Source organism: Oncorhynchus kisutch, linkage group LG27 (genome assembly GCF_002021735.2).
Source record: "Oncorhynchus kisutch isolate 150728-3 linkage group LG27, Okis_V2, whole genome shotgun sequence".
NCBI classification, from domain to species: Eukaryota; Metazoa; Chordata; class Actinopteri; order Salmoniformes; family Salmonidae; genus Oncorhynchus; species Oncorhynchus kisutch.
Window position 1 is genome coordinate 43834840 of NC_034200.2, and position 21810 is coordinate 43856649.

The 21810-nt window shown below is 43.5% G+C and overlaps 1 protein-coding gene across 1 annotated transcript; it reads right to left on the reverse strand.

Moving 5' to 3' along the window:
* Positions 1-1835: 1835 nt before the first annotated feature.
* On the reverse strand, positions 1836-20813 carry LOC109885370 (vimentin A2). The gene is made up of 9 exons (XM_031807198.1): positions 20173-20813; positions 19699-19759; positions 12592-12687; positions 9403-9567; positions 6402-6527; positions 5578-5798; positions 3826-3869; positions 3595-3680; positions 1836-2672 (listed from the first exon to the last, which is right to left on the reverse strand). Exons 1-9 carry the CDS (start codon positions 20721-20723, stop codon positions 2622-2624), a joined length of 1401 nt encoding a protein of 466 aa, XP_031663058.1. The 5' UTR covers positions 20724-20813; the 3' UTR covers positions 1836-2621.
* Between the last annotated feature and the right edge of the window lie 997 nt (positions 20814-21810).

Here is a 21810-nt window from a genome sequence, read left to right on the forward strand (position 1 = left end):
CATACATCACACTTACTAACTCTATTTCCTGTTTATCACATACAACACACTTCCTAACTCTATTTCCTGTTTATCACATACATCACACTTCCTAACTCTATTTCCTGTTTATCACATGCAACACACTTCCTAACTCTATTTCCTGTTTATCACATACATCACACTTCTTAACTCTATTTCCTGTTTATCACATACATCACACTTCCTAACTCTATTTCCTGTTTATCACATACATCACACTTCCTAACTCTATTTCCTGTTTATCACATACATCACACTTCCTAACTATATTTCCTGTTTATCACATGCAACACACTTCCTAACTCTATTTCCTGTTTATCACATACATCACACTTCCTAACTCTATTTCCTGTTCATCACATACATCACACTTCCTAACTCTATTTCCTGTTTATCACATGCAACACACTTCCTAACTCTATTTCCTGTTTATCACATACATCACACTTCTTAACTCTATTTCCTGTTTATCACATACATCACACTTCCTAACTCTATTTCCTGTTTATCACATACATCACACTTCCTAACTCTATTTCCTGTTTATCACATACATCACACTTCCTAACTATATTTCCTGTTTATCACATGCAACACACTTCCTAACTCTATTTCCTGTTTATCACATACATCACACTTCCTAACTCTATTTCCTGTTCATCACATACATCACACTTCCTAACTCTATTTCCTGTTTATCACATGCAACACACTTCCTAACTCTATTTCCTGTTTATCACATGCAACACACTTCTTAACTCTATTTCCTGTTTATCACATACATCACACTTCTTAACTCTATTTCCTGTTTATCACATACATCACACTTCCTAACTCTATTTCCTGTTTATCACATGCATCACACTTCCTAACTCTATTTCCTGTTTATCACATGCAACACACTTCCTAACTCTATTTCCTGTTTATCACATGCATCACACTTCCTAACTCTATTTCCTGAGTATCACATGCAACACACTTCCTAACTCTATTTCCTGTTTATCACATACATCACACTTCCTAACTCTATTTCCTGTTTATCACATGCAACACACTTCCTAACTCTATTTCCTGTTTATCACATACATCACACTTCCTAACTCTATTTCCTGTTTATCACATGCAACACACTTCCTAACTCTATTTCCTGTTTATCACATACATCACACTTCCTAACTCTATTTCCTGTTCATCACATACATCACACTTCCTAACTCTATTTCCTGTTTATCACATGCAACACACTTCCTAACTCTATTTCCTGTTTATCACATGCAACACACTTCTTAACTCTATTTCCTGTTTATCACATACATCACACTTCTTAACTCTATTTCCTGTTTATCACATACATCACACTTCCTAACTCTATTTCCTGTTTATCACATGCATCACACTTCCTAACTCTATTTCCTGTTTTAGTTCCTCTATTATAATCACAATGTTAAAATAAGAAAATTTATTTAGAGGACCCAGTAGTTTGAGCCCAATAATAGTTACAACGTTGGTGTTATAATTCTGCTTTCATGGCCTCCACTCTCTCATCACGAAAAGTGCCTGGAAGTGTAGAATTTCCATTCCCATTAGGGGGAACAAGTTGTTTAGGCGTAATCAGCATGAATTAGGTCAGCTCAACAGTAGAGGTACTGTAACAAGTTGAACCAAAATAAAACTGTTTAGGAGAAATCAGCATGAATTAGGTCAGCTCAACAGTAGAGGTACTGTACGTTTCAGAGAACTGCAAATGGTGGCCTTATGGCACAAAGGAAATTAAGAGGATTTAGTACATCAAATAACTTCTCTGAGACCGAGGATGTCTGTCTACCAGTTTTATTGTTCTTTAGATGAACAGTGTTTACTGTGTTGCTCTTCCGCTAGACTGACAGATGTAGGACCGGTCGTGAAGGACAGGCCATGAAAGACAGGCCGTGAAAGACAGGCCGTGAAGGACAGGCCGTGAAGGACAGGCCGTGAAGGACAGGCCAGCTGGTTCATTCAGACAAATAATTATATTGTATCTGGTAACATTGACTGTTTTTTACAGAGTTAACAAAATATTGCTGTGACGACAAATGTAATGTTTCTGTCGACTCTAGAGTCTCTCCATTCCCTCTCTCTCTTCTCTCCCTGTCCACCACCTAGAAGTAGTGCAAACATGTCCTAGAATAACAGTCTCAGCCCTAACGTCTAGCTCACAACAGTTGGAATATTCTAGCAGGCTCACACAGTAACAAGACACTTGAAGCAGGCTTGGATGGGTGTTTACTGTGGGTAGGTAGTCCTGTCTGGTGTTTACTGTGGGTAGGTGGTCCTGTCAGGGTGTTTACTGTGGGTAGGTAGTCCTGTCTGGTGTTTACTGTAGGTAGGTAGTCCTGTCTGGTGTTTACTGTGTTTAGGTAGTCCTGTCTGGTGTTTACTGTGGGTAGGTAGTCCTGTCTGGTTGTGTTTACCGTGGGTAGGTAGTCCTGTCTGGGAGAATGGTCCAGAAACATAATCCAGATATATAACAGACAGATATATTGTTTATGGCTGCGGGTTATAGAAATAGAATCTAGATACAAATATCATCTATGTTTTTCTGTGTTGTAGATGGCTGGTCTCTAGTTGAAGACATCGATGGGGTCGTCATGGTTCATGGACTCATTGATCACCTGTTGGGGAGGGACAGAGAGGAAACAGTTAACACCTGGTCATAACTGGACCCTGTGTGGCTCAGTCAGAGCATTGCACCAAGGGTCTTGGGTTCAATTCCCTTATATGTATGCATGTGTGACTCTTAGTGGCTTGGATAAAAGCGCCTGCTAAATGGTATACTAAGTAGGCTACATAGGCTTGTTCAAGGTGTCCAACCATTCTGCGTGTAACGTGCTTTGATGATTAAATCCCAAAAGTCAGATTTAATTGTAATTGTTCATATTTGTATTTTTTAAAGCTCTGTTGACAGAGTGCCACATTCTAGCAGCGACTTTGATGATTTTACATGTGGTGTTCACAACTGTAAAGTTGTTTCTGCGGGTCGTAAAAAGATAGATTACTGGACTACAGCTGAACTACACGTAAAAGGTTCTGCTCACTGCACCGTTGACGAGTCACAGAGAAACGCTTGTTTTTCTGATAACTCTTTGAAAAAGAACAGGAATTTATATGAAATGCGTATACTAAAATATGAAAATACTACATGTCATGTCTCAAATCTATATACAGCTTATATTGTTCATGTCTGTCAGTTAGCCTTAATTCTCTCACAGCATCCAGCCTAGCTGACACAATGCTATTATCTGGCCTCCATTGATTTAGTCACCCGAGTCTTGGCCATCCTACAAGGGTAGAAACTCCAAGAACATTTGAATGGATTATGAGATGTGGTTTGGACCATTGTCCATCCCTGGTCTGTGTGTCTGAACTGATAATATGTATACAGTAGAAGCTCAGATTTACAGACCAAATCAACCCAGTGAACAGGGAATCTGTGTGTCTCAGGTGGTTGTGGGTTCGAGTGTCACGGGGCACCAGTACCAAAATCTTTCAGAAGATGGATGCTTTACGTCACTCTGGATAACAAGCTGACCGTACCTGTCCATCTCTGGTCTCGATCGTCTTGATCAGAACCTTTTTGGACATTGTGGTTTCAACCATGGGTCTGGAATCCATCATGGTTTCTATAGCGACAGATGACAATGAAGAGAGGAGTTTTTCTACAGCATATTATTGATAATTGATACAGCATATTGTTTATAATTGATACAGCATATTATGAAGTGATTTCTATCATTGGTGAGCGAGTATCTACAGAACAGGACCTACCTCTCAGGTTTAAGGAGGAGAAGTTTGGCAATGGAGAGGTGATTCTGAAATGAGAGGGACCTTTGAGTCAATCCGTATTCTTTGTTTTCCTCATCTCTGAGCAATGTCTCAATGTCCTTCATCGTCATCACCATCATCATCATCGTCTCATCATCACCACCACCACATTCATCACCATCACCATCATCATCACCACCATCATCACCACCATCACATTCATCACCATCACCATCATGATTGCCATCCCCATCATCACCACCATCACATTCATCATCACCACCATCACCAACATCACATTCATCATCATCACCATCACATTCATCATCATCACCATCACTGTCTTCATCACCACCATCACCACCATAATCACTACCACCACCACACCGATAATCACTACCACCACCACCATCATCACCATAATCACCATCATCATCACCACCACTACTGTCTTCATCATCACCACCACTACTGTCTTCATCATCATCACCATCATCATCGCAATAATCATCATCACCATGATCATCATCATCAACAGCATCATCATCACCACTACTGTCTTCACCATCATCATCATCACCACCACCATCATCACATTCATCACATTCATCACCACCATCACCATCGTCATCACCACCACCATCATCATCACATTCATCACCACCATCACCACCACCATCACCACCACCATCACCATCATCACATTCATCATCATCATCACCACCATCATCATCATCAGTAGTAGAGTAGTAGTAGTATCAGTAGTTCCCTGTAGGTACTGTAGCTATCTCTATGTCCAAGGCCATTTACCTGCTCTCCTCTCCCTCCAGTAGTTTCCTGTGGGTAGCTATCTCTATGTCCAGGGCCATTTACCTGCTCTCCTCTCCCTCCAGTAGTTTCCTGTAGGTAGCTATCTCTATGTCCAGGGCCATTTACCTGCTCTCCTCTCCCTCCAGTAGTTTCCTGTAGGTAGCTATCTCTATGTCCAGGGCCATTTACCTGCTCTCCTCTCCCTCCAGTAGTTTCCTGTAGGTAGCTATCTCTATGCCCAGGGCCATTTACCTGCTCTCCTCTCCCTCCAGTAGTTTCCTGTAGGTAGCTATCTCTATGCCCAGGGCCATTTACCTGCTCTCCTCTCCCTCCAGTAGTTTCCTGTGGGTAGCTATCTCTATGTCCAGGGCCATTTACCTGCTCTCCTCTCCCTCCAGTAGTTTCCTGTAGGTAGCTATCTCTATGTCCAGGGCCATTTACCTGCTCTCCTCTCCCTCCTGTAGTTTCCTGTAGGTAGCTATCTCTATGCCCAGGGCCATTTACCTGCTCTCCTCTCCCTCCAGTAGTTTCCTGTAGGTAGCTATCTCTATGTCCAGGGCCATTTACCTGCTCTCCTCTCCCTCCAGTAGTTTCCTGTAGGTAGCTATCTCTATGCCCAGGGCCATTTACCTGCTCTCCTCTCCCTCCAGTAGTTTCCTGTAGGTAGCTATCTCTATGCCCAGGACCATTTACCTGCTCTCCTCTCCCTCCAGTAGTTTCCTGTGGGTAGCTATCTCTATGTCCAGGGCCATTTACCTGCTCTCCTCTCCCTCCAGTAGTTTCCTGTAGGTAGCTATCTCTATGTCCAGGGCCATTTACCTGCTCTCCTCTCCCTCCAGTAGTTTCCTGTAGGTAGCTATCTCTATGCCCAGGGCCATTTACCTGCTCTCCTCTCCCTCCAGTAGTTTCCTGTAGGTAGCTATCTCTATGTCCAGGGCCATTTACCTGCTCTCCTCTCCCTCCAGTAGTTTCCTGTAGGTAGCTATCTCTATGTCCAGGGCCATCTTGACATTGAGGAGATCCTGGTATTCTCTGAGGTGTCTGGCCATCTCATCCTTCATGTTCCTAATGTCCTCCTCCAGACCACTGACGTTGTCCTGGTAACCAGACGACTCCATACTGAAGTTCTCCTCCATCTCCCTCATCTGCCGCTCCATAGACTCATTCTGAGAGGAGGAGAGGGGAGAGAGAGCAGAGGGGATAGACAGAGGGAGAGAGAGAGCAGAGGGGAGAGAGAGGGAGGGGAGAGAGCAGAGGGAGGAGAGAGAGCAGAGGGAGGAGAGAGAGGGAGGAGAGAGAGCAGAGGGGATAGAGAGAGGGAGGAGAGAGAGCAGAGGGGAGAGAGAGGGAGGAGAGAGAGCAGAGGGGAGAGAGAGGGAGGAGAGAGCAGAGGGAGGAGAGAGAGCAGAGGGGAGAGAGACAGAGGAGAGAGAGCAGAAGGGAGAGAGAGGGAGAGAGAGCAGAGGGGAGAGAGAGGGTGAGAGAGCAGAGGGGAGAGAGAGGGTGAGAGAGCAGAGGGGAGAGAGCAGAGGGGAGAGAGAGGGAGGAGAGAGCAGAGGGGAGAGAGAGGGAGGAGAGAGAGCAGAGGGGAGAGAGAGAGGGAGAGAGAGGGAGAGAGGGAGAGAGGGAGGGAGGGAGGGAGCGAGGGAGGGAGGGAGGGAGGGGAGATAAAGAGCAGGTAGAGGGAGAGCAAGCGAGTGCCATCACTCGAACAGAAAATGCTGACTCACTAGACAGATTCCTCTTAGTGTGACAGGTGCTGTACTCACGCTTCCCTTCAGGGCATCGATCTCACAGGTGAGTGCCTGCACCTGGCGTCTGTAGTCATTAGCCTCCTGCTTAGCAATCCGTAGAGACTCGTTGTTACGGGCTGCAGAATCAGTCAGGTCAGCAAACTGCAGACAGGAGAGATAGACCTGAGACTGTCAATATGCATGTCTGTTAACACTGTACAGGAGAGATAGACCTGAGACTGTCAATATGCATGTCTGTTAACACTGTACAGGAGAGATAGACCTGAGACTGTCAATATGCATGTCTGTTAACACTGTACAGGAGAGAGAGACCTGAGACTGTCAATATGCATGTCTGTTAACACTGTACAGGAGAGATAGACCTGAGACTGTCAATATGCATGTCTGTTAACACTGTACAGGAGAGAGAGACCTGAGACTGTCAATATGCATGTCTGTTAACACTGTACAGGAGAGAGAGACCTGAGACTGTCAATATGCATGTCTGTTAACACTGTACAGGAGAGAGAGTGGAGAAAGTGGAGAAAGTGAAAAGATGAAAGTTTCTCGCCGTACACATCACTGAAGATCTGAAATGGTTTACCCACACAGACAGCGTGGTGAAGAAGGCGCAACAGCGCCTCTTCAACCTCAGGAGGCTGAAGAAATTTGTCTTGGCACCTAAAACCCTCAAACTTTAACAGATGCACAATTGAGAGCATCCAGGTTGGGCTGTATCACCGCCTAGTACGGCAACTGCACCGCCCAGAGCCGCAGGGCTCTCCAGAGGGTAGTGAGGTCTGCACAATGCATCATTGGAGACAAACTACCTGCCCTCCAGGACACCTACATCACCCGATGTCACAGGAAGGCCAAAAAGATCAAGGACAGGGGTGCATCTGGCCAGTCAGAGGGGAGGGAACAGGGGTGCATCCGGTCAGTCAGAGGAGGGAGGGAGGGTACAGGGGTGCATCTGGTCAGTCAGAGGGCAGGGAACAGGGGTGCATCTGGTCAGTCAGAGGAGGGAGGGAACAGGGGTGCATCTGGTCAGTCAGAGGGGAGGGAACAGGGATGCATCTGGTCAGTCAGAGGAGAGAGGGAACAGGGGTGCATCTGGTCAGTCAGAGGGGAGGGAGGGAACAGGGGTGCATCTGGTCAGTCAGAGGGGAGGGAGGGAACAGGGGTGCATCTGGTCAGTCAGAGGGGAGGGAGGGAAAAGGGGTGCATCTGGTCAGTCAGAGGGGAGGGAGGGAACAGGGGTGCATCTGGTCAGTCAGAGGGGAGGGAACAGGGATGCATCTGGTCAGTCAGAGGGGAGGGAACAGGGGTGAGGCCACTTCACCCGACTCCCAGTCCCGCCGCTCTCCCTTCCCTCTGCTGAAAAAGGTCACACTGCATTATTTCTGACTCATTCACCATATCATGTTGTTAATCCGATGTCCAGTTAAAGTGGAATATTCCTTGATGTAAAGATAGACAAGCAGCCAGTAGTAGGGAGAACGCACATTGTTGGCTTATAGAAGTGTTGAATACAAAGTGTTGACAGTGCTGAGTAAGAACTTAAACATGAAGTCATATAAACAGCAGCTCTGTGCGGTATTCGTTAAGTCTCTCTCTAGTCATAGTTTTAAATGTTTTGAAATCTCTCAGTATCAACTTTGCTGTGTGTTCAAGGCTTCTTTTTCAGTCTATGGAGCGTGGAAATTGCAGACACTTGATCTGATCTAATTGGCCAGCGCTAGGCCTATAGGTGCACTTGATTTGCTCTCTGGGCCTGCCGGGTAGGTCGGAGTTCTACATCCAGACACATGAAATTATTCAAAATGGGAACACTTTGTTTTCCCGGCACTAGGGCTGCTGAATCAAGTGCACCTACACATGAAATTGATTAAAATGGGTTAGGGGACTACTGCTGTAGGATATAGGGTAAAGGATATAAGGTGCAGCCTACCTTAGACTTGTACCAGTCTACAGACTCCTCTAGGGTATAGGGGGCAGGGTGTAGGGTATAGGGAACAGCCTACCTTAGACTTGTACCAGTCTACAGACTCCTCTAGGGTATAGGGGGTAGGCTGTAGAGTATAGGGAACATCCTACCTTAGACTTGTACCAGTCGTCTGACTCCTGTAGGGTATAGGGGGTAGGGTGTAGGGTATAGGGGGTAGGGTGTAGGGTATAGGGGGTAGGCTGTAGAGTATAGGGAACATCCTACCTTAGACTTGTACCAGTCGTCTGACTCCTGTAGGGTATAGGGGGTAGGGTGTAGGGTATAGGGGGTAGACTGTAGGGTATAGGGCGTAGGGTATAGGGTATAGGGGGTAGGCTGTAGAGTATAGGGAACAGCCTACCTTAGACTTGTACCAGTCTACAGACTCCTCTAGGGTATAGGGGGTAGGCTGTAGAGTATAGGGAACATCCTACCTTAGACTTGTACCAGTCGTCTGACTCCTGTAGGGTACAGGTTATAGGGGGTTGGGTGTAGGGTGTAGGGTATAGGGGGTAGGGTGTAGGGTATATGGGGTAGGCAGTAGAGTATAGGGAACAGCCTACCTTAGACTTGTACCAGTCGTCTGACTCCTGTAGGGTGTAGGGTATAGGGGGTAGGCTGTAGAGTATAGGGAACAGCCTACCTTAGACTTGTACCAGTCGTCTGACTCCTGTAGGGTGTAGGGTATATGGGGTAGGCTGTAGAGTATAGGGAACAGCCTACCTTAGACTTGTACTAGTCTACAGACTCCTCTAGGGTATAGGGGGTAGGGTGTAGGGTATAGGGGGTAGGCTGTAGAGTATAGGGAACAGCCTACCTTAGACTTGTACCAGTCTACAGACTCCTCTAGGGTATAGGGGGTAGGCTGTAGAGTATAGGGAACAGCCTACCTTAGACTTGTACCAGTCGTCTGACTCCTGTAGGGTATAGGGTATAGGGGGTAGGGTGTAGGGTATAGGGAACAGCCTACCTTAGACTTGTACCAGTCGTCTGACTCCTGTAGGGTATAGGGTATAGGGGGTAGGCTGTAGAGTATAGGGAACAGCCTACCTTAGACTTGTACCAGTCGTCGGACTCCTGCATGTTCTTGGAGGCCAGGTTCTCGTACTGAGAGCGGACGTCCCTGAGAGCGCCCGTCAGGTCTGGCTTCACCACATCAATGTCCATCTGCACCTGCTGCGACACCTGCACCTGAGACTGCAGCTCCAACAGCTCCTACAGACAGGAGTCAGAGGTCAGAGAGGGGTCAGCACCTGAGACTGTAGCTCATACAAACAGGGGTTAGAGGTCAGAGAGGGGTCAGTACCTGAGACTGCAGCTCCTACAAACAGGGGTCAGAGAGATCCTATGAATTAGGTTTGAAGAGTTAGCGAGGTAACTTTTGTCAACTCTGAGTTCATCTCGGGATAGCAAGTCGTACGAATGTGGCCCAGCTTTAAGCCAGGTACATTTCTATGGCAACGAATCCTTCAGAACTAACCTGCTCCGGGGCAGGCTAACTCACAGCTAACCTCACTGACCCTGAATGAAATGACTGAGCCACGAGTTAAGACCAATGAAATCAGATTCCCTCCCTCTTGCAAATATTGCATCATCATCCCCTTGATTTGAGGAAGATGAGTAATGAAATATTTGACGAATCAAATGTGTGTAAAAAATGTTAATATTAAAATACCTACCACATTATTTAGTAAAGACAGAATGCATTTGAAACTTCTGGAATTGTGAAACGTTTGTATGACATAATAACATGTATTTTGATGAGCACACTAAAGACGGCATTATTAGGAAAGTTGAGAAATAAATCAAGTAGGCCGGGCCTATAGAAGGCTGATGGGATCCTCCTCTTTTTAATAGAGGCCATCACTCTGTTTTCTCACACAATTGTATAGCTTATAGAAATGTTGAGCAAAATGAGCTCATGGGCTCTCATGAAATGTTTGATTAGATTTTATATTACGTTTGCACTGATGTCAGAGTGATTAGAGGGACAATAGAGTGATGAGTACCAGGCAGGCAGCAAGTGTGGTAGGCTACTGTAACTGTAATTTAATTATACCAATATGTATTCATTAATTGAATTCCCTTAATCTATTTTATGAGAATTTGTAAGATTCTTGTTTGCATAAAATAGACGGAGACCAGCCTTATCAATAATAGGTAAGATAATTTATTCTCGGAGTGCGCTGCCACGTTACCACGAGCAACAGTTTATATATATAACATGACGTCATTTCATTGCTTAACAGAATCCCCTCCTCTCGACCGGGACAAAGTGAGGTTAAAAGTTCATTCTAACTTACTAACACACTCCCAGGTCACACAACATAATTGAATTAACTTTTGACCCCTCAACATTATCAATCACTCACTTAGCTGACAGTTCTAATTAACAGAAAACCTAGGAATGCACTCACTTCCTTATCTAAAACACCCCAGAGCTCAGTTTCGTCGGTTCAACCATAGGTTAACTACCTTATCTGTTTACTTAATCCACAAACCATTTCTTTCTTCCTAGTTGGAATGGTGTTCATTAACTTCTTCGCGATAGGGGGGCGCTCTTTTAATTTTTGGATAAAAAACGTTCCCGTTTTAAACAAGATATTTTGTCACGAAAAGATGCTCGACTATGCATGTAATTGACAGCTTTGGAAAGAAAAAACTCTTGTCGTTTCCAAAACTGCAAAGATATTATCTGTGAGTGCCCCAGAACTAATGCTTCAGGCAAAACCAAGATGACATTTCATACAGGAAATGCCCCAGATTCTGAAGGCGCTGTGTTCCAATGTCTCCTTATATGGCTGTGAATGCGCCAGGAATGAGCCTGCCCTTTCTGTCATTTCCCCAAGGTGTCTGCAGCATTGTGACGTATTTGTAGGCATATCATTGGAAGATTGACCATAAGAGACTACATTTACCAGGTGTCCGCCCAGTGTCCTGCATCGAAATTATTGCGTAATCTCTAGGTCCATGCGCGTTCCATTTCTTCAGAGGAGAAACTAAACTGCCACGAATGATTTATCATCGATAGATATGTGAAAAACACCTTGAGGATTGATTCTAAACAACGTTTGCCATGTTTCTGTCGATATTATTGAGTTAATTTGGAAAAAAGTTTGCGTTGTAATGACTTGATTTTCTATTTTTCTTACCCAAACGTGATGAAGAAAACGGAGCGATTTGTCTACACAAATAACATTTTTGTAAAAACTGAACATTTGCTAACTGAGAGTCTCCTCATTGAAAACATCCGAAGTTCTTCAAAGGTAAATTATTTTATTTGAATGCTTTTCTTGTTTTTGTGAAAATGTTGCATGCTGAATGCTAGGCTTAATGCTATGCTAGGCTATCAATACTCTTACACAAATGCTTGTGTAGCTTTGGTTAAAGCATATTTTGAAAATCTGAGATGACAGTGTTGTTAACAAAAGGCTAAGCTTGAGAGCAAATATATTTATTTCATTTCATTTGCGATTTTCATGAATAGTTAACGTTGCGCTATGGTAATGAGCTTGAGGCTGTATTCACGATCCCGGATCCAGGATGGCTAGAATCAAGAGGTTAAGTTTAATTACTCCTTGTCTGTGTCACACAATCCCTTCTTATGAACTCATTTTGTTAATCAGATATAATAAAACAGAGTATAAGTTTACTTAGTTACAGTTCCATTTAAAATTATTTGTTCAGTCATTTAATCATAATTTTCCTATCAGCTACTAATGATCATCGGCAGCATCAGAGATTGGAGAAGCCTAATTACCGTGACTAAACAGTCACGTGGAAATTGACTGCGGTCATGACTCGTGACCGCTGGTGTGGCGCTAATACGGTCATCCTAACAGCCCTAGCACTGACTCGCACATGGATTGATGTTTCAGCATTGACTCAATGAAGTGTTCAGCATTCAACTAGCCAGGTACGACATTACAAACCCGCTGCAGATGAGCAATTTCCACCATCGTATTTCCACCGTCGTAGTACGGATAAAGTCTGATCTGGAATGTGAAGCTAACTGAAGCTGGTTAGCATTAGAAAACCCTGAGTAGATCTAGCATGCTTCGTAGGATATCCCTCTGGGGTTAGACGTCAGGGGTAAAAGAAGGGGGAGGGTGTGTGAGAGATAGAGTGTGGGTGTGTCAGTGTTGTTGTGTGTGTGTGTTTACATCCGTGTGTGTGTGTGCGTGCGTGTGCATGCGTGTGTTTTTGTGCATGTTTCCTTGCATGTGTATGTGTTCTGACCTCATCGTGTAGTTTCTTCAGGAAGTTGATCTCCTCCTGAAGCGACTCCACCTTCCTCTCCAGGTCCAGACGAGACAGAGCTGCGTTGTCCACATCCTGAATACAACATGATGAACAGGGATAACCACACACACGCACATTTTCCTCATAGGTCAAGACAGAAATGTCCTCATGAAACTAATTATTTCTCTCTCGCCTCTCTTTCTGTAACTGACCGAGAGACGACCAGAGCCAGACGGGTCACATTGTGTCTTGCTCTGATAACCCCGGCCAGTCCCCCTTCCCTCCCTCCCTCCTCCAGACAGAACTCTAGTGCCCTGCTATCCTCCCCTCTGGCTCCATCGGTCTCCTACAGCAGCCAACAGACCTCTCCCACTGCTGCCAAAATAGAGGCCTGGTCAGCCAGCCGTACTGACAGAGTCTCCTACAGAAGCCAACAGCCAGTCACCTAGAGCCAGCCATCTCTACAGCAGGCTGAGGGCCTGAGCCAGTTCTGCCGTGGTAGACCTCATGATAAATATATGGGTGGTATGGATCAGAAGCTCTACAGCAGGTCTGGATGGATGGATGGCTGACAGAGCAGGATCTGGCCTGTGGGGTCCACCCGGAGATTGGGCCCCCCAAATAGCATATGATTTTTTTTGTTTTGAATGACAGTAAATGAGCTTTAAAACAGCTTGAACATGTTTCTCTCAGCCTCATGGTAAAATGTGTAGACTGGCAGGAAGTTAGCTCAGGGAATCTGGAATGTCGGGATAATCCTTGTCCGGGAGGAACATCTATTTTTATGGATTTTGATGCATTACTTGAACTTAAAATGTACATTCAGGCAAATTTTATAAGAGAAAAGATTTGTTTGGGGAATTTTCTAAATACTTTCAATATTACTCATTTCCATGTCGGCGCTATGTCCCGGAGCAAAGGATCCCAATTTCAAACGCTCCAAAATAGTTTGTAAAAAATAAAATAAAAATTATCGTATGTAGTTTCTTGCAATAGCCCTCTGACTTTAAATAACATTTTGTTCAAATGTTGATTTCTGAAAGATGTGTCCGGAGATTTGATCAACCATCAGATGTATCTAAATATAGGGCCACCTATACCGTAAGGACCCCTTATTCATGTCCTCATTACATGTAGAGCAACAAGACCATTCAGGGTCTGGAAAGTTCTCTACTGTTGATAGATATAAACAAATAATACTGGAATCCCCATGGTTACAACCTGTCACCTACACCTGCCTGATAGATTCAAACAGAACATTTCATTTGGAGTCATGAAACACCATTGTTTCTGTCTATACCAGTTGAATGAGGAAGAAAAGTTACATTGTTGTCAACTCTGTAAAACATCAACTCTGTCAGAGTGCTGAAAGACCTGGTTGTTTTTATTGCCGATTTTTAGATTCATTATTTTCTAGATTTTACAAATGTTTGTTTTTTTTACCAAAAATGTCTGTTTTGAGTATCTGTCAACTCCGTCACTGATGGTTAACCCTCTTAAGATCGTTTTTTTCTGGAAAAAAATGTGTAATCACTGTTCTGCAACATATGCTTAAACAACTGAAATATTTGCTGTGCTGTGACATAAGAGATGTTTGTACTTTATAAATGTTGTTTTATTTTCCAAATATAGAAAAACAGGTCAAAATGCAAATGTTAGTGAAATTAGCCCTGGAGCATCCAATAGTGCTATACATCCTGTAGTCCCTGTTCACTCATGACTGCATGGCCAGGTACGACTCCAACACCATCATTAAGTTTGCAGATGACACAACAGTGGTAGGCCTGATCACCAACAACAACGAGCCTGTAGGGAGGAGGTCAGAGACCTGGCCGTGTAGTGCCTGGCCGTGTAGTGCCAGGACAACAACCTATCCCTCAACGTAACCAAGACGTAACCAAGGCCCTAAAAATGGTCAAAGACTCCAGCCACCCTAGTCATAGACTGTTCTCTCTGCTACCACACAGCAAGCGGTACCGGAACACCAAGTCTAGGTCCAAAAGGCTTCTTAACAGCTTCTACCCCCAAGCCATTAGACTCCTGAACATCTAGTCAAATGGCTACCCAGACTATTCACATTGCCACCCTACACCACTGCCACTCTCTGTTATCATCTATACAAAGTCACTTTAATTAACTCTACCTACATGTACATGCTACCTCAACTAAACGGTGCCCCCCGGACATTGACTCTGTACCGGCACCCCCTGTATATAGCCTCCACTTTGACTCTGTACCGGTACCCCCTGTATATGGCCTCCACATTGACTCTGTACTGTAATACCCTGTATATAGCCTCCACATTGACTCTGTACTGGTATCCCCTGTATATAGCCTCCACATTGACTCTGTACCGTAATACCCTGTATATAGCCTCCACATTGACTCTGTACCGGTATCCCCTGTATATAGCCTCCGCATTGACTCTGTACCGGTACACCCTGTATATAGCCTCCACATTGACTCTGTACCGGTACACCCTGTATATAGCCTCCACATTGACTCTGTACCAGTACCCCCTGTATATAGCCTCCACATTGACTCTGTACCGTAATACCCTGTATATAGCCTCCACATTGACTCTGTACCGGTATCCCCTGTATATAGCCTCCACATTGACTCTGTACCGGTACCCCCTGTATATAGCCTCCACATTGACTCTGTACCGTAATACACTGTAATTAGCTTCCACACACCCCTGTATATAGCCTCCACATTGACTCTGTACCGTAATACCCTGTATATAGCCTCCACATAGACTCTGTACCGGTACCCCCTGGATATAGCCTCCACATTGACTCTGTACAGTAATACCCAGTATATAGCCTCCACATTGACTCTGTACCATAACACCCTGTATATTGCCTCCACATTGACTCTGTTCCGTAATATCCTGAATATAGCCTCCACATTGACTCTGTACCATAACACCCTGTATATAGCCTCCACATTGACTCTGTACCGTAATACCCTGTATATAGCCTCCACATTGACTCTGTACCGTAATACCCTGTATATAGCCTCCACACCCCCCTGTATATAGCCTCCACATTGACTCTGTACCGTAATACCCTGTATATAGCCTCCACATTGACTCTGTACCGTAATACCCTGTATATAGCCTCCACACCTCCCTGTATATAGCCTCCACATTGACTCTGTACCGTAATACCCTGTATATAGCCTCCACATTGACTCTGTACCGTAACACCCTGTATATAGCCTCCACATTGACTCTGTACCGTAATACCCTGTATATAGCCTCCACATTGACTCTGTACCGTAACACCCTGTATATAGCCTCCACATTGACTCTGTACCGTAATACCCTGTATATAGCCTCCACATTGACTCTGTACCATAACACCCTGTATATAGCCTCCACACCCCCCTGTATATAGCCTCCACATTGACTCTGTACCGTAACACCCTGTATATAGCCTCCACATTGACTCTGTACCGTAATACCCTGTATATAGCCTCCACATTGACTCTGTACCATAACACCCTGTATATAGCCTCCACATTGACTCTGTACCGGTACACCCTGTATATAGCCTCCACATTGACTCTGTACCGTAATACCATGTATATAGCCTCCACATTGACTCTGTACCGTAATACCCTGTATATAGCCTCCACATTGACTCTGTACCGTAATACCCTGTATATAGCCTCCACATTGACTCTGTACCGTAATACCCTGTATATAGCCTCCACATTGACTCTGTACCGGTACCCCCTGTATATGGCCTCCACATTGACTCTGTACTGTAATACCCTGTATATAGCCTCCACATTGACTCTGTACTGGTATCCCCTGTATATAGCCTCCACATTGACTCTGTACCGTAATACCCTGTATATAGCCTCCACATTGACTCTGTACCGGTATCCCCTGTATATAGCCTCCGCATTGACTCTGTACCGGTACACCCTGTATATAGCCTCCACATTGACTCTGTACCGTAATACCCTGTATATAGCCTCCACATTGACTCTGTACCGGTATCCCCTGTATATAGCCTCCACATTGACTCTGTACCGGTACCCCCTGTATATAGCCTCCACATTGACTCTGTACCGTAATACACTGTAATTAGCTTCCACACACCCCTGTATATAGCCTCCACATTGACTCTGTACCGTAATACCCTGTATATAGCCTCCACATAGACTCTGTACCGTAATACCCTGTATATAGCCTCCACATTGACTCTGTACCGTAATACCCTGTATATAGCCTCCACATTGACTCTGTACCGTAATACCCTGTATATAGCCTCCACATTGACTCTGTACCGTAATACCCTGTATATAGCCTCCACATTGACTCTGTACCGTAATACCCTGTATATAGCCTCCACATTGACTCTGTACCGTAATACCCTGTATATAGCCTCCACATTGACTCTGTACCGTAATACCATGTATATAGCCTCCACATTGACTCTGTACCGTAATACCCTGTATATAGCCTCCACATTGACTCTGTACCGTAATACCCTGTATATAGCCTCCACATTGACTCTGTACCGTAATACCCTGTATATAGCCTCCACTCCCCCCTGTATATATTGCTATTTTTTACTGCTCCTCTTTAATTACTTGTTACTTAAATATGTTATTCTTATCAGTATTTTTTTAAACTGCACTGTCGGTTAGGGGCTAGTAAGCATTTCACTGTAATACCTATTGTATTCAGCATTTCACTGTAAGGTCTACTACACCTGTTGTATTCAGCATTTCACTGTAAGGTCTACACCTGTTGTATTCAGCATTTGTATTCGGCACACGTGAATAATACAATTAGATTTGATTTGAAAACAAAAATAAGTTAGCAGATTTGTATGACATATTTAAATAATCTAATGTTGGATTTTAAACAATCAGGGCCTTTAATAACCTTGTACTGCAGTGGGCTAAATCAGGGTCACACAGAGTGATTCTGGGTAGTCTTAAACAGATCTACATGGAAACAAAAGAATACACCTCACACACTTATGGGTTAATGGCTTAAACAAAGACACCTGTACTTGTCAGATATGGAGTTAAAATGTATAACATGTTGAGTTTGCATCCCAATATTACACTTTATATACGTCACAGAAGACTGAAATATAACAAAACTGCTAGAAACACCGGATTTCCTACGGAGAAAAAAGGTGATGGATTTTGAAATTATTAAAAATATTTAAAATCGTCTTGAGTCTAGGCCCTGACTAGGGCTACAAAATGAATTATTGGATGAAACATTGAATTTGGCATTACTACTATTATTAGCCCATAGAAACACATTGAATAACAGAAAGTCCTTACTGCTATTAGCCAATAGAAACACATTGAATAACAGATAGTCCTTACTGGGGAGGCAGGGTAGCCTAGTGGTTAGAGCATTGGGCTAGTAACTGAAAGGTTCAAAGTTCAAATCCCCCAGTTGACAAGGTACAAATCTGTCGTTCTGCCCCTGAACAATGCAGTTAACCCACTGTTCCTAGGCCGTCATTGAAATTAAGAATTTGTTTTTAACTGGCTTGCCTAGTTAAACAAAGGTTAAATAAATAAAAACTGCTATTAGCCCATAGAAACACATTAAATAACAGATAGTCAAAACAATAAATCAAAAGGAAGTGTGTTCTGAAGTGTCTGTCCTCTATCTGAGAAATAAATCAGATTTGGGAACTATTTTTATTTACATGTATTTATCCCCTTATTTTAGGCACTAAACTATCTCCATATATACTTCCATTCATTTTTAAACTGGCACCGGCCCCCATCTTAAAAGTCTTGTGAGGCATCCTAGGGCAAAACGGAGAACACCATCATGTTCTTGAGAGTCTCAGCTTTCAATAGCGTGGTTACAATTACATTCCACCCATGATGGCAACACCCACCCGTAGCACGCGCTCCAGCAGGTGTATCTCACTGATCATCCCTAAAGCCAACACCTCATTTGGCCGCCTTTCCTTCCAGTTCTCTGCTGCCTGTAACTGGAACGAATTGCAAAAATCGCTGAAGTTGGAGACTTCTATCTCCCTCACCAACTTTAAACATCTCCTATCTGAGCAGCTAACTGATCGCTGCATCTGTACATAGTCTATCGGTAAATAGCCCACATAATTTACCTACCTCATCCCCATACTGTTTATATTTATTTACTTTTCTGCTCTTTTGCACACCAATATCTCTACCTGTACATGACCATCTGATCATTTATCACTCCAGTGTTAATCTGCAAAATTGTAATTATTCGCCTACCTCCTCATGCTTTTTGCACACAATGTATATAGACTCCTTTTTTATTTTTTTCTACTGTGTTATTGACTTGTTTATTGTTTACTCCATGTGTAACTCTGTGTTGTTGTCTATTCACACTGCTTTGCTTTATCTTGGCCAGGTCGCAGTTGTAAATGAGAGCTTGTTCTCAACTAGCCTACCTGGTTATATAAAGGTGTTCTCAACTAGCCTACCTGGTTAAATAAAGGTGTTCTCAACTAGCCTACCTGGTTATATAAAGGTGTTCTCAACTAGCCTACCTGGTTAAATAAAGGTGTTCTCAACTAGCCTACCTGGTTAAATAAAGGTGTTCTCAACTAGCCTACCTGGTTATATAAAGTTGAAATAAATCAAATAAAATAAACTAAAAGAGGGCGAATTGGTCATTTGACTGCGTTTACACGGTGTGATATTTTGATGGACCAAAGGATATATTATTTAAAATGTTGAAATAAATAAATCTCTACACCCATAGAAACAAAAACAATATCATGAATCTATATTTGCATCTTTGTTGTTGTTGTGAACAGCATTACTCAAACATGGATTTATGGAACAGTGTAAAACTAACATCTACCATTGAGTGCAGACACAGTATCAGAATGAGTTTCTGATGTAATAGGAGTTGGTTTGGAGCGATGTATAACATGTTTTATCAACATTTTCATAATGCATTGAGGTCAATGACAAGTGATGACTCTCTGTAATGAAACAAAATATTTAAAACTACAAGCACAGAAACAGTGAAAATAAGGCCACATGTTTAAAAAAAAATGGGTGAACTTCCCCTTTAACTAAGATGTGTGGTAGTATGAAGCTTTGTCCTACCCCTCTGAAGCTCCGCATGGTACTATCAGATTCCTCACGCTGCATCATCTCCTCCTGCAGTCTGGAAAGCACAACATACTGTACTGAGGAAAATATCTTGTGTTATCTGTGTTAGAGAGTCCTTTCAAGACATTCAAGAACACTTTTAAAAGTGCATTAAGTGTGTAAAATCAGACCCCAATATGCAACAACAACAAACTGGCATTTTAACAGCCACCGCTCATTCAGAAGTTGGGATGGTCTCACTACTCACTATGTGCCTGTCGAATTAGGAGCACGCAATGCATTGTTGAAAATAAAGTCATTACTAGCGCAATCACACAGCCAGGGTCTAATATTATCACCTAGACCCCTATTAAATCATGTTGACTCTATGTAGTCAATTACTCGACAACTAACTTTCATTGTATAGGATATAGCGTGGTCATTAATTACTCCATAACTATTCGGTAAACATGTAACTGATTGTCTTACTTCTCTCTGAGCCGGTCTATATCATCAGACAGGTTGTCCCGGTGCACTTCCACTCGCGCCTTCTCGTTCGTCAGCTGGTCCACCTGTCGCCGCAGCTCGCGCATCTCGTCCTCGTACAGGTCCCCGATGCGGGATCGGGACGTGCCCTTCCCTCGTAGCTGCTCGAGCTCTGCCTGCAGGATCTTATTCTGCTGCTCGAGGAACCGGACCTTCTCGATATAGCTCGCGAAACGGTCGTTGAGCGACTGCATCTGAGCCTTCTCGTTGGTCCGGTTGGTCTTGAACTCGGAGTTCACGGCGTCGGACAGAGAGAAGTTCAGGGTTTCGGAGGACAGCCGGGGCATCGGGGCGCTGCTGCGGAGCCGCTGGGACCTGGTTGCGTAGACTCCCGGAGCGGCGGAGGACAGGCCAAAAGAGACCCGAGAGGAGCGCACCGCCACCGGGTTGGAGTACAGCTGTCGGCTGGAGGGGTAGGAGGACGAGTGGCTCATGTTCCTTTCCCCACCAAAATACTTCTTATAGGAGGACTGAGGACCACGGGCTGCTGTCATCCTGAGATGTTCGGTCTCTTCTGTAGAGCTAGTTAGGTTACTAAGTTTTAGTTTCTCTGGGTTGGGTCTCTCTAGTTATCGTTCAGCGGACACGGGAGGGGGCTCACTGGGACCGTATTTATACCCCGGTTTTTATGCTAATAAGTTTGAGTGACAACAGGGAGTTTGAGTGACAGTTCGGACATCCTATCACAGGCTGATAAGACACTTGGTGCCCAGAGACATGGATAACTAGACTTGACTTTTCCCATTGGACAAGCTTCATTCCTATTATAACTTCATAATTTGATCCATTACGGAAACGTCAAGGGGCAATGGCAGGTAACTGAGCGGTTAAACTTCTGCCAGTGTACCAGGTTGCTGTTGATAATATTGGACCCTGGCTGTGTGAAATATGACACTATAAGCACCGCCTAATTATTATTATTATCATTATTATGATGATTATTATTGTTATTATTATTATTATTATTATTGTTATTATTATTATTATTATTATTATTGATATTATTATTATTATTATTATTATTATTATTATTGTTATTATTATTATTATTATTATTATTATTATTATTATCATTATTGATATTATTATTATTATTATCATTATTATTATTATTGTCTTTCTTTGCATCATTTCTCAAAGAAATATAACTAATGTCACATTATGTGGCAATTGAAAGTCTGTAGAAAATGTTGATATGTAACTTGTTCTTGAATGTTGAATTTGTAGTGTCTCTCCTCTTCTGCTGCAGGTTGCTACAGTCAGGAGGAGGACGTGCAATTAGAACATTCTAGTAGTCTTCTTCTCCCCGTGGTTTGTTCCTGGTGCTCAGGGAGTCTAACATACACAAAGAGAGATGCTATCCAGTTGCTAACACTAATCACATGACTGGATTACTGAGAACAGTTGTCATAGCAACACCTTTCTAATGCATTAGAGCTATGTTAATCAGCCAGGGGAGGAATAGCAATGTCCTGTGATCTTATTTAGTGTTTCTCTGGTGTCTGTCTAGTCATACGAAACGTGTCCCCAATGGCACCCTATTCCCTATTTAGTGAACTACTTTTGACCAGGGGCCATAGG